The sequence below is a fragment of the Chlorocebus sabaeus genome, chromosome 15, assembly GCF_047675955.1.
Source record: "Chlorocebus sabaeus isolate Y175 chromosome 15, mChlSab1.0.hap1, whole genome shotgun sequence".
NCBI classification, from domain to species: Eukaryota; Metazoa; Chordata; class Mammalia; order Primates; family Cercopithecidae; genus Chlorocebus; species Chlorocebus sabaeus.
The window spans coordinates 30,988,300-31,002,188 of record NC_132918.1 but is presented as its reverse complement, the minus strand read 5'-3'; the positions used below and the strand labels follow the sequence as shown (position 1 = coordinate 31,002,188).

At 43.8% G+C, this 13,889-nt stretch overlaps 1 protein-coding gene and 1 long non-coding RNA gene across 2 annotated transcripts in view; one reads left to right on the top strand and one right to left on the bottom strand.

Annotated features, from left to right (window-relative positions):
- Nucleotides 1-1,697, bottom strand: part of LOC140713471 (uncharacterized) — a 69,530-nt gene extending 67,833 nt beyond the window's left edge. Inside the window, exon 1 of the long non-coding RNA XR_012095555.1 lies at nt 1,603-1,697. This is a non-coding gene — a long non-coding RNA (uncharacterized lncRNA). The remainder of the gene's footprint in view (nt 1-1,602) is intronic.
- IL12A (interleukin 12A) lies at nt 1,255-8,491 on the top strand. Its single transcript, XM_008008547.3, has 7 exons — nt 1,255-1,680; nt 2,669-2,814; nt 5,478-5,591; nt 5,914-5,955; nt 6,031-6,072; nt 6,164-6,307; nt 7,875-8,491. The coding sequence occupies exons 1-7, from the start codon at nt 1,563-1,565 to the stop codon at nt 8,028-8,030; spliced, it is 762 nt and encodes a 253-aa protein (XP_008006738.1). The 5' UTR covers nt 1,255-1,562; the 3' UTR covers nt 8,031-8,491.
- Nucleotides 8,492-13,889: the final 5,398 nt, after the last annotated feature.

Here is a 13,889-nt window from a genome sequence, read left to right as displayed (position 1 = left end):
CTCTCTTAACACACACCTAAAACTCCCTACAGCGGTGCTTCATCAGCTTTGAGAGAGGATGAACCAACCAGAAGGCAGCTCCAATTATTAGGCCCTGGGGCCTGGGCATAGTCAGGCCCTTTGGAAGCTCCAAGTCAGAGACCAAACACATCCTCCCGTTACCCACGCCTAGGGTGACTAATGCCTGTGGGAAAAACAACTGAACTAAAAAGTCCCACAGGAACCTCAAACCCAGCACATCCAAAATGGAACTTCTCACCATCTCCTCCAAACTCAGTCCTCTTATACAGTAATCCCTGTAAAGCGAGAACAATCTCCATTCCCCATTCTCAGGGCCTTCCTGTCCCTCTCACCTGAGGAGCTACCAAGCCTTGGCCCACAGGCCCTCTGAGAGTCCCTCCTGACCACCCTGTGTTCTCCATACTGAATAAGGACTTGGCCACACCTTGTCAACTCTTCCCTCTGCTCCACTCCTGACCCCTGGATCCATCCTTCACGATGTGGCTGAAGGGATCCTCCCATCATGCAAATTCTGCCACATCTCCCTGCCTAAAACCCAGGAAGACTCCCCACTACTCCCAGCACAGAAGGTACACTCCTTAGTATGGCATCCCCTGCCCTCATGGCACGGCCCCATCCAGCTCTCCAGCCTCATAACCTGCAAGGACACTTAGACCCCCACCTCCCTCAACCCTTCATGACTGCGCTTCTGATCCCTGTTTCCCCTGGCTAGACCGTGCGTGCCCTCCCACTGGATGCGGTCTAATGCCTACTTGTTTTTAACACTCAGGTTGGGGCCCCAGCTCCCGGGAGTCTTTGCTGACTCCTGGACCCCGTTGCTCCGGCTAAGCGTGGGCTGTTTCTCTAGGTCTTTCCTCCCAGGACTCTGTGCATTCATCCCATCGGTAAACTGGATTCTCTACAAGAGTAATAATTGCATAGTCAGTCAGTTCTCATCCCTTTTCAGGTTTCAGAAAAGACCTCTGAACAAAAGGCATTGAGTCTGATTTAGTGTGGCAATGCCCCAAGGGTCCTGTTCTCCCTGGGTGTCCTGCACCTAGTGCAACGTCGACCTGGCATCTAGTGAGCCATCTGAAGGAATGATGATGAGTGAATGATTTGCCTACCCCTTCCAGTAGTAGGCTGGAGGTTGTGGTTAGGGCCCATTCCTTTGAAGGACATGGAAAGTGGGAGGCACTCCTCTCGCTACGTCGGCAGGGGGCGCTGCACAGCGGCGGGGCGGGGTGGCTGAGACAAGGGGCGTCCGGCTAAGGCCGGGGACCCAGGGTGGTGGGCGGGGTGTCTCGCCCGCCTGTGGACCCCGCGAAGTAACTGCGAACATTTCGCTTTCATTTTGGGCCGAGCTGGAGGCGGCGGGGCCGTCCCGGAACGGCTGCGGCCGGGCACCCTGGGAGTTAATCCGAAAGCGCCGCAAGCCCCGCGGGCCGGCGGGACCGCACGTGTCACCGAAAAGCTGATGTAGAGAGAGACAGAGAAAGAGACAGAAAGCAAGAGACCAGTGTCCCGGGAAAGTCCTGCCGCGCCTCGAGACAATTATAAAAATGTGGCCCCCTGGGTCAGCCTCGCAGCCACCGCCCTCACCTGCCACGGTCACAGGTCTGCATCCAGCGGCTCACCCAGTGTCCCTGCAGTGCCGGCTCAGCATGTGTCCAGCGCGCAGTGAGTACCCAGCTGGCCAGGGCTCTGGTTTGCTCGAGTGCGGAGGGGCGGCTGCTTGGGAAGAGGGGGTGGAAACTCAAGTCTGCCTAAGGCGAGACTGGAACAGCAGCAGCAAAGAGGAGTAAGAATAGGGGTCTCACCATGCGCTAAATAGGGCATGTCTCTTTTCATCTCGAAACAGCCTGATGAGCTATCATTATGCCCACTTCGTAGAGGAGAAACTGAGGCCCAGCGTGGGAGATTTCCTGCCTTCCTGCCTAGGGTCCCTCAGCTACAAACAGAAGGCAGATCCAGATCCTCGCTAGTTGTAAAGTCAGGATTGGCAGGGTGCAATGGTTCACGCCTGTAATCCCAGCACTTTGGGAGGCCAAGGCGGGCAGATCACCCGAGGTCAGGAGTTCAAGACCAGCCTGACCAACATGGTGAAACCCCGTCTCTACTAAAAAATACACAAATTAGCCGAGTGTGGTGGTGGGTGCCTGTAATCCCATCTACTCGGGAGTCTAAGGCCGGGAAAATTGCTTGAACCCGGAAGTGGAGGTTGCAGTGAGCCTAGATTGTGTCACTGCACTCCAGCCTGGGCCAGAGTGAGACTCCGTCTTAAAAAAACAAACAAGTCAGGCTTTCTCACTCCACTGTTTTTAAAACACTAGGTCCCAAGTCTGACTCAGCCACTTCACCACCTGGTCTGGGTTTCCCTCATCAAAAACATGAAGGCTTTCTCTGGGTGATTTTTGGGTTTGACACCCTTGTCCAAGCTCATCCCTAAACCCTCACAAGGAGCTGGCTTCTAGTCCTAGAACAGAGTAGCGCTTTGTAATAACTTGAGTCATCTCTCAGGTGTTGAGGGAAAAGTGTTGGAAATGGGTGGAGGGAGGTGGGTGCCAAGCAGAAATGGATGGGTGAAGGTGGCCAGAATGGAGGGAAGGTGGTGCAGGCAGGCCATCCAGGCTGAAGTTCCTCCACCTGCTCCTCACTTCCCTTCCAGGCCTCCTCCTTGTGGCCACCCTGGTCCTCCTGGACTACCTCAGTTTGGCCAGAAACCTCTCCGTGGCCACCCCAGGCCCAGAAATGTTCCCGTGCCTTCACCACTCCCAAAACCTGCTGAAGGCGGCCAGCAACACGCTTCAGAAGGTGAGCTCTTCCTGTCCTCTCCGCTGTGCACCTGTACCCTCCCTGAGGAAGGGGCCTCTCATCCTACCCTCTGGTACCTGATGGAACTGCAGAGAAATTGTGGAGGTTCATTAGTAGCTGTCAACAGCAGGAGAGGGAACTTTACAAATGGCCCAAGTGTTAAAGAGTCCTAGTGAAATTGTGTCTCCAGAGAAAGCAAGAGTAATAATAAATTATAATGATGTTGGTTTTGGCTATGTCCACACAGAGTAAAGTGGATATTTGCAGTGTTCCTGTAGCCTGCCAACAGAGATAGAATTGTGTCAGGTCCACATGGTTTCTCTGCATCACTGATCAAACCCGGAAATAGTTACTTGGGTGCATACTCTGTGTTGGGGGGCAGGGGTACAAAGATGAAATAGCCTTGTCCCTCCTGCTGCCCACCAGCTTGTACTTGGTGACACAGTTCTTTCTCAGAGCAACACTTCTCAGGGAGGACTATGACAGTGCACATGCGGCCTTCATTTTCTAGGGAAGAGTTACCTAATTTTATTTACAGCTTCGTTCTTTTAGGTTTCATATTTTAATGTAAAAACCATTGCCGTTAAAAACTGCTCCAGTAGCTATTGCTGCAAAGGCTAAAGGCTAGTGTTTTAAAAGATGTCCTCTGCCTTTTTGATCTCTAGGAAATTTTTCTTGAGTATTTTCTAGCTTGTTGCCTTATGAATATCTTAAAATAAGCTCAATGCCACCAAGCCTTCCAAAAGGGCTCTTTTCCCCTTTCAGTCTTTCATAATGTGCTGTGCATTGCTCCTCACAATTCAATGAATCTTCATTAGACAGGGGGCTCAAGTGAGAACTGCTTTGTTTCCTGAAGAAAGGTTCAAAATGGATAACTTGTAGGTGCTCCAATTCGTATGGGTGTTTTTTGTGCAAAAGCTGACGCCTCTACTCCCAGATGCAGTCAAAAGATTATAGAAATCAGTTTAATGTTTTGTACGTCATTTGTCAAATTTGCTGCAGTAGGAAACAAAGGAGGTAGATGCAAGTGATTCACTGGCCATATCCAGCCCACAGTTTTGTAGAGTTTGGGCTATATGTTTATTTTTTAGTTTGATGCTATTCAAAAACTGAACATTTCAATTGAGATTTCAAATTTCTAGCTTCTCTTGAAAAGACCTGAAGAACAACACTGGACTCACACTTCCAAATCTAACTCTTTAGAGCCTGCTCAGAATAGTGGCATTGCCCAGGTCTATTTAAACACCTCCAGGAATAGTGTATTCATGTCCTCCTGCTGCTGTCACAAATGTAGTGGGTTTAAATGACACAAGTTTATTATCTTACAGCTCTGGGCATCAGACGTCCAAAATGGGACCTACTGGGCTAAAATCAATGTGTCAGCAGAGCTGTAGCCCTTTCTGGAGGCTCTTGGGGAGAATGTGTTGCTTTGCTTTGTCAGGTCTAAAGGCTGTCCACATTCCTTGACTTGTGGCCCCTTCCGTTGTCCATACCAGCAATGTCTGGTTGAGTCTTTCTCACGCTGCTCCCTCTGGACTGACCTTCTACCCGCTTCTACTTTTTTCACCCAGATACTCCAGGATCATCTCTCTACTCTTAGATCAGCTGATTAGCAAATTGAATGTCATCTACACCTTCATTCCTCTTTGGCAGGTCACATGGCACATTACCAGGTTCCAGGGATTGGGAGGTGGATGTCTTTGGAGGCGGAGCATTGGTCTAGCTACCACAGAAAGGGATTTTACTACTTGTGTCCAAACGTATTCTGAATTTTCAGGCCTTGCTTCTTGGCTCATGCTGTTACCTCTCTCTGAAATTTCCCTCCTCCATTGATGACATTTTACTCCTCTTAATGCAGGTGTCCCATCTCTAGGAAGCTTCGCTTCCCTTCCTGCCCCTCCTCAGAAGCTTCATGCCCTTTCACCATGTCTCACCTACTGATGCCTCCTGGTCCATCTGGGCACTTGTCTGTCTCAGCAGCTAAACTTGCAATCCAGGAGGGTATACATGGTCCTCTTCTCTGTCATGTTCTTAGTACCTAATGGAGCGCCTGGCACCCATCAGGCTGTTGAATGGAAAAATGATCATAATCTTCAATCATATAGTCCTTTACTTCCTAAGATACATTCCATAATTTTACCCAATGGTGCTTTCCAACACACTAAGATGACATCTCTGTGTATGTGTGTGCATGTGTGCACTGCAAATTAAATCTCGCTTGTCTTAAGGGTTTGCATGTTTGTTATACCCATCAAGCTGTGACCTTAACAGTTCCCCCTTTAGAAGTTATACTTGAAATAGGTATTCATAGAATACAGTCACTTTAGCAAAAGAAGAAACAGTTTTCACCAGAAGCAAGTGTCACAGTGAGGTGTGGAGGCTGGTTAGCACAGGCTGATGACATGATTTATTGTGTTTACATAATGAAAAAATATGTCATCCAGAGAAACATGCCCCAAGCATAGGGAGAGGATGGTGAGAGACAGAATGTAAGGAATCTGTTTCCTTTTGTGTTATGAAGAACCAGAATTTCTTGCAGGTCAAAGCGACAGAGGTCAAGGGCAGCCAGCCAGAGCCTGCCTGGCACCCTGGCGTACCAGCCTTGTGGGGTGCCATGTGCCTTATCAATGTTATAAACTGAGTTTCTCTTTCATTTTTCATAGGCCAGACAAATTCTAGAATTTTACCCTTGTACTTCTGAAGAGATTGATCATGAAGATATCACGAAAGATAAAACCAGCACAGTAGAGGCCTGTTTACCATTGGAATTAATCAAGGTATAGAGGACTTTCCTCCCAAAGCTTGCAGTGTGGTTAAAAGCTGTGCATCAAATCTCACCTGCTTCTAAAAATTCACGTTTCTGGTATCCATCATTATGGGACTTTAACTGGTCCTACTTCAGAAGTTAGATTTGGGAGAAAAATTATAAAAATAAATGGTTTTTTTGCAATAATATGGATATACTTAACACTTAAAAATAGTTAACATGGTAAATATTATGATATGTGTTTTTACCATAATAAAAAAAGTTTGATCTGAAAAGTCAGAAAGATTTATACTAAGATTTAATACTTTGATATATGATATTTTTCCCTCTAGAATGAGAGTTGCCTAAATTCCAGAGAGACTTCTTTCATAACTGTAAGTCAAAAAATGAAAAGTTTCAGCCTGTATGATGAATTCCTATCGCTGATATCTGTTTATTTTTTCTTCTAGAATGGGAGTTGCCTGGCCTCCAGAAAGACCTCTTTTATGATGGTAAGACACACAGCTCTTTCCTCAAATGCAATGGGAGAAATGTTTTTAGCCCATCTCAAAGGATACTTCCCCATCTTGTCATGTCACCCAGGCCCTGTGCCTTAGTAGTATTTATGAAGACTTGAAGATGTACCAGGTGGAGTTCAAGACCATGAATGCAAAGCTTCTGATGGATCCTAAGAGGCAGATCTTTCTAGATCAAAACATACTGGGAGTTATTGATGAGCTGATGCAGGTAAGACTTCATTCTATCAGTGAGAGCACCTTTTTCATGCTAAAGATACCTAGCCAGGGTCCTCAATAAAGAGGTATAAAATCAGCTCTTCCTGGATTGGTGGAGGCCTTTTAAAGGCCTGACAGACCTACATTTTCAAGGAGACAGCCTTGAGGGTGCCCCCTATAGGGAGCACAAATGTGAGCAGATGACATTATGAAAAGCAGACTCCAAAGTATTCACTCTGTGGTATCCCCCACACTCTGCAAATGTTTTTGTGCATTTTCTTATGTCAGCCTCAAAACCACCATATGGGATCTGCACAAAGGAGGGAACCAAACCTTAGGAGAGTTAAACCACTTGTCTGAGGCTCTGCCTCTTAAAATCCTTCAAGAGGATTTCACTACATTTACCTTCTCACTCACCTCTAAAGGCTCCAGGATGTGCTCCAGGATGTGCATACAAGGGGCCAGCTTGCGTATCTGCAAATATTGCTGGGAAAACAAGCAAGATTGGTGCCTGATTATGACCCATTGTGAACCAAAATGTGAACCAAATAAAAGAATGACCTATCATCTGGGGCATCTATAATGTTATTCATAGGCAAGAACTTGCTTTGTAATGTTCTGAATCACCATAACACAGATGCTAATATAAAACAAATATTTATATAAGCGAGGGTGATTGCTTTGGTGACTAGGACACAGGATAAAAATATGGTGGCAGAAATCATTGTCTGACAAGTAATTGATTTACTTTTATTCTTTTCGTGTGTGTGTGTGTGTGTGTGTGTGTGTGTGTACGCGCGTGCATGTGCCAGATTACTTGTTTGAAAGGCAATGAGCTTTATCCAAGTATCAAAAAACGTTACCATCTAGAGAGCTGTAGTTGCTATTTTGTTTTTAGGACCAAGAGTTGGGTGATTTGGGTGCTAGAATCAATTCTACCAGTAACCAGACAACTATTCCCAAGCCACTTAATCCCTCTGTGCCTCAGTTTCCTCTGGTATAAAATGGGGTGACTTTATTCTAGCTTTCTTTTAGACTTTTTGTGAGGAAGATATGAAAGTATTTATTCATCAAGGGTGCAAATTATATTGTGTTATCAAATCAAAGTGCTAAACTTGGGAAATTCATTGCCAGGTTTATCTGACACAAATGGCATGTCTTCAGTAAACAGGCCTGTTACTGATAGCGAGTTCTGATCAATAGCAATCCATCACCTCCCTGTGCTAAACAGAAGTGGGCTTTTTAATGTAACATATACAAAATTAATTAGATATTGCAGCAGATGTCATTTTAAAGGAACTGTTTCTTTCTAAGACACAACTCCCACTGATGTTTTTTTTCTAAATAGTTTTAAGGGTCTTTTCTGAGCTCACTGAAGATGGCTGTGCTTGGAAAATGAGTATTTCTTTTCTCAGGTTCTGCCTGGTAATCTGGCTGAGAGTAGATGTGGGTTGGGTTAGGAGTGGCGTAAGGGACTGAGTTGCAGGCTCTGAGACATGTACTGGCTTCACTCATTTTTATGAATGAATATTTGAATTTTGGAATACGATGTAAGTCATGCTTACTGTTCATTCTCCTAGGCCCTGAATTTCAACAATGAGACTGTGCCACAAAAATCCTCCCTTGAAGAACCGGATTTTTATAAAACTAAAATCAAGCTCTGCATACTTCTTCATGCTTTCAGAATTCGGGCAGTGACTATTGATAGAGTGATGAGCTATCTGAATGCTTCCTAAAAAGCAAGGTCTCTCCAAACCGTTGTCATTTTTATAAAAATTTGAAATGAAGAAATTTTGATAGGATGTGGATTAAGAACTAGGGAGGGGGAAAGAAGGATGGGACTATTACATCCACATGATACCTCTGATCAAGTATTTTTGACATTTACTGTGGATAAATTGCTTTTCAGTTTTCATGAATGAATTGCCAAGAAGGGAAAATGTCCATCCTGAAGGCGTTTTACATTCACTTTAATAGAAGGGCAAGAATTTATAAGCTATTTCTGTACCAAAGTGTTTGTAGAAACAAACATGTAAGCATAATTTATTTTAAATTATTTATTTATATAACTTTGTGATCATGAAAGCATCTGAACTAACTTATATTTATTTATGTTATATTTATTAAATTATTTATCAAGTGGATTTGAAAAATATTTTTTAAGTGTTCTAAAAATAAAATTATTGAATTAAAGTGATTCTCCTATTTTTCTAATGTACTTTTAAGTGTTAAAATACACATTGTGGGAAAATTGAAAACTCTGATGAGACTTCAACAAAATTACTCTGGAAAGAATGCCACAATATTCTTCTTATTCCTTTCCTAGTTCCTTTCATCTCATTTTAAAGGGATCCTAGTAAGACAAGATATGCTTTACTACTAAGGCAGCCAAGTGAGTCATGGTTTTTGAGGTTTTATTATTTTTGTTCAACATGAGTCTAAAAGTGTGCTGTGCATTAGACAAATACATCATAATATTCTTCAACCAGAAAAAAAGGTCACTAAGAGGGCTTCTAGCCTAATTATTCTAATTTTTGTGACCCTTTGGGCTCTGAGAGAAAAGTTGTCCCTAATTTACAACCAGAAAATCTCTCCATTTGTCTAAAATTGTATAGAACTTTTACCTGAACCACATGGATGATTGCCTTACTTTGGCTTAAGAGATGTGCTCTTGATGAGCTAAATGTTAAATTCCATCTTTTCAATTCTCTAAACCAGGGGTCCCCAGTCCCCAGGCCATGGACTGATACTGGTCCATGGCCTGTTGGGAAGTGGGCCCCACAGCAGGAGGTGAGTGGCAGGTGAGCAAGCATTACCGCCTGAACTCTGCCTCCTCTCAGATTAGTGGCAGCATTAGATTCTCATAGGAGCGTGAATCCTATTGTGAACTGCACATGCAAGGGATCTAGGCTGTGTGCTCCTTATAAGAATCTAAGTAATGCCTAATAATCCGAGGTGGAACAGTTTTGTCCCGAAACTATCCTTGCCCCCTGCCCCCTGGGTCTGTGGAAAAACTGTCTTCCACAAAACCAGCCCCTGCTGCCAAAAAGGTTGGGGACCACCGCTGTAAACCATGTAAATCTTTAGGCTTCATGACTTAGTCCACTTTGTACTGCTGTAACAGAATATCTGAGACTGGGCCATTTGTAAAGAACACGGATTTATTTTTTTACTGCTCTGGAGGTTGGAAAGTCCAAGAACAACGGGCCAGCATCAATGGCCTTTGTGCCATGTCATCATATGGCGGAAGGTGAGAGAGAGAGCAAAGGAGTGCTGAACGTGTCCTTTTATAAGGAACCCACTCCCATGATGACAGCATTAATCCATTCACAAGGGCAGAGTCCTCATTGCCTAATCACCTCGTAAAGGTCTCACATCTTTATTCTGTTACAATGGCAATTAAATTTCAATGTGAGGCTAGTTGCAGTGAATCATGCGTCAAATCCCAGTACTTTGGGAGGCCGAGGCAGATGGATCACCTGAGGTCGAGAGTTTGAGAGCAGCCTAGCCAACATAGTGAAACCCCATCTCTATTAAAAATACAAAAATTAGCCAGGCGTGGTGATGAACATCTGTAATCCCAGCTACTCAAGAGGCTGAGAAGCAGGAGAATCTCTTGAACCTGGGAGGAGGAGCTTGCAGTGAGCCGAGACTGTGCCACTGCACTCCAGCCTGGGCAACAGAGCGAGACTCCGTCTCAAGAAAAGAAAAAGAAAAAAATTCAACGTGAGTTTGGGAGAGGGCAAACCACATTCAAACCATAGCAATTCACCTGACACAATACAATGCAATGTTAAGGCTTTGACAATCCATTCTTCCTTAATAGAAAAAGGACCTAAAACATAAAATATTTTGAGTGACCCATTTCCTCAGTTACTCCTCCCAACTGAATCCCAATTTTTACCCCTGTAAATGTTTTATCTCCTTCCCAGGTCCTCCTGCATGACAAATTTCTCATTTTTCAGATTCTTGCCCTATTAGACATTTAATAAAATAGAAACCATCAGAAGCTAGATCTCATCACCTATCTCCTTCTCTTGAATGGTCCACAAGTGCTTCACAGACATGGGTTTCTTTCAAGTGTCGAGTCTGCGGTCTCAGCAGCTTTGACAGTGAGAAGAGACGAACGGGTTGTAGAGTTGCGGCCACCTGTTACTTGGAATGGTGACTACTGGTTGTCCGGGCCCAGAAATCAGGAGGGACAAGCAGACTGTCTCTTCCATGAACTGGGTTTATACACAAGAACACGTGTGTTTCTTCTGTTCTAGAAATTAACATGGGATATGCTTCAAAAACATGATGGGACGCAGTAACAGCTTCACGATTCATTCCAGTCTTTATTACATGGTTAGTTTTTCACTTTTTTTTTAAGCCTGTGTCTGCAATTTACAAGTTGTGTAATACGCTTGCAACCAAATCATCCCAATGCTCCCCACTGGTTTCCTCTTCTGAAAAAGGAAGATAATACTAGGACCTACCTCAAAGGATCAGAGAAAGGGTAAAATGGAACAACTCGTGCAAAGGGCTAGCGTTGCACCTGGCACATAGTAAGTGCGCAATAAATGTAAGCACATTTTGAAATGTATTATTAGTCTTCGGGCTAGGCACCTGTACCAAATTGGTTACCTCCTCTTTGCTGCTATTTCCTCATTGATGAAATTCAGAAAACTGTGGGACCTAATTAACTGTGTTATTGTGAAGATTAAATGACACAACACAGTGCCAGCACCTAGTTATTACTCAACATAAATTTGTTAAAGCTCTCACAAGACATCAGAAAACCCGCTGATGCACTGTGCCCCCATGGCACTCAGCATATTAAGTGTGGTCAGGACAAGCAGTTGCCTGGTGTGAAGTATGAGGGCAAAAGGTAGGGTCTCTGCCTTCCAAGAACAAAGGGTGGAGAGCACAGTAACTTTTTTTTTTTTTTTTGAGACCAAGTTTCACTTGTTACCCCAGGCTAGAGTGCAGTGGCGTGATCTCGGCTCACTGCAACCTCAATCCCCCAGATTCAAGCGATTCTCCTGCCTCCACCTCCTGAGTAGCTGGGATGACAGGCACCCACCACATGCCTAGATAATTTTTGTATTTTTAGAGATGGGGTTTCACCATGTTGGCTAAGCTGGTCTCAAACTCCTGGCCTCAGGTGATCCACCCACCTCAGCCTCCCAAAGCGCTGGGATTACAGCATGAGCCACTGAGCCCAGCCAGGAGCAAAACCAAGGAACCCCCCTCAAAAAAAAAATACTCCCCAGTCAATTGGAGATTCGTTTGATTAGCAAATTACTTTATTCAAAAGAAACTAAACCTTGAAAGTGTATCTGACACCTCTGAATGGCCACATCAGAGAATTAACATGAAACATACTGAGTTGTCAGCTGCCCCATTGAAGGTCCAGGACTTTGAGGAGACAGAACAGTTCTAAGACATGGTCTGGCCAGACATCCAAAGGTGAGTATTGAAAAACTCAAGAGATGTAAAAGACCCTTAGACACCCAAAGGAGGATAAGAAATTACAGACGAAAAGAAAAGAACACCAGCTTTGTTGGGGACCAGCACCCACAGCCATCATAAGTCCTCTTCCCTGTGTCACACTGGGCCATTCAGTTATTATCCTTATTTGAGGACTAAACATCTTGGGCCAGGCGCGGTGCCTCACACCTGTAATCCCAGCACTCTGGGAGGCCAAAGCGGGCAGATCACGAGGTCAAGAGATCAAGACTATCCTGGCCAACATGGTGAAACCCCGTCTCTACTAAAAGTACAAAAATTAGTTGGGCATGGTGGTGTGTGCCTGTAGTCCCAGCTACTCAGGAAGCTGAGGCAGGAGAATTGCTTGAACTCAGGAGGTGGAGGTTGCAGTAAGCCGATATCGCACCACTGCACTCCAGTCTGGCGACAGAGCGATATTCCATCTAAAAAAAAAAATTAAAAATTAAAAAACACTTTTGGTTCTGGAAGCATAATTTGGCTTCCTAGTTTAAAGCAAATTGCATTACAATATGATAAGTAAGAAAAAAAATCTGGCTTCATTTTCCAAAAATTGAATTCATGTACTTGAAATATTTTATTTAAAAAGTGAAGTAGGATGTGTATAAACGTTGTGAAATGTATGTGGTGAGAACAAGCACAAAAACTTTAGTTATACTTATGGATCTTTCAATTTTACATTAAAATATGAGTATGAATTAAATCTATGTAATATCAAAAACAGTATATTTATGGACTGTGTTTTAGACAAAAAAAAAAAAAAAGTAGTAGCAACTGCTCAATTGTGCTTCCTAAATGCCAGGCATGTTCCTAAGAGTTTACCACAAATAAACATAATCGTCCTAATAACTCTTTTTATGGATGTGGAAAGTGAAGAAGATTATTTAAGTTGGTCGGGCGCAGTGGCTCATACCTGTAAACCCAGCACTTTGGAAGGCCGAGACATAGAGGATTGCTTGAGCCCAAGAGTTCAAGATCAGCCTGGGCAACATGGCAAAATCCCCATCTCTACAAAAAATAAAAATAATAAACAATAAGATTATGTCAGCTCACATCATTAACATCTTAAGTGGTGGGGTCTCAGCCTGTGCCAGCAGCTACGCTCATGTTAAAGTCACTGTAAGTCAATGAACGCTTTCCCCATAACCGTATAACTATCATCCCAATTATTTATGTATCTCCCTTCTCCCTCTTGCTCAACTGTGAGAACTTCAGATTTAGGCAATGTAGTATTACCCACGTATTTGTGTTCCCAGCCCCAGGAACTTAAAAATGATACAGAGACAAAGGGAATCTTCACAAGCCCCCATGATTCTCATGTCTTTTCCTAATCTAGATAGAAATAAAGAAGTCTCAACTAGGTTCAGTGGCTCATGCCTGAAATCCCAGCACTTTGGGAGGCCGAGGTGGGCAGATCACCTGAGGTCACAAGTTTGAGACCAGCCTGGCCAACATGGTGAAACACTGTCTCTACTAAAAATACAAAAATTAGCCAGGTGTGGTCGTGTGCACCTGTAGTCCCAGCTACTCAGGAGGCTGAGGCAGAGAATTGCTTGAACCCGGGAGGCAGAGGTTGCAGTGAGCTGAAATCGTGCCACTGCACTCCAACCTGGGTGACAGAGCAAGACTTCACCTCAGAATAAAGAAATAAATAAATAAAAATTAAATTAAAAAGAGAAGTCTCTAGTCTTTGAAAGAAACTTATTCACAATTATGAAAAAAAAGAGTTAAAAACTGAAAATGCATATGCTTACTTAGTTTAAAATAATTATACATGTTCATAATGGAGAAAAATTTGAATTCATAAACCTTTTGATTTAGTTAACATAATTTAAATACCTATGGTCTGAGTATATGCCTGTGCTTCAGAAACAATGTGCCAATAAATATACCACACCTATGAACGGGAAAGTGTTTTACTTCCCATTAGGTTGCAGATGTCTTAGAAACACACTCCTGCACCACAGCTTCAAGACGTTCAAATAATGACCTGATCTGGTTTCCAAGCTGCCCTGCCACGAACAAGTCAGAGGCCTCGGTAAGCCCTTGAAATCCCTTTCCCTTCAATGGCCCCACCACAGCAGCTCCACTTTTGAATATTTTCA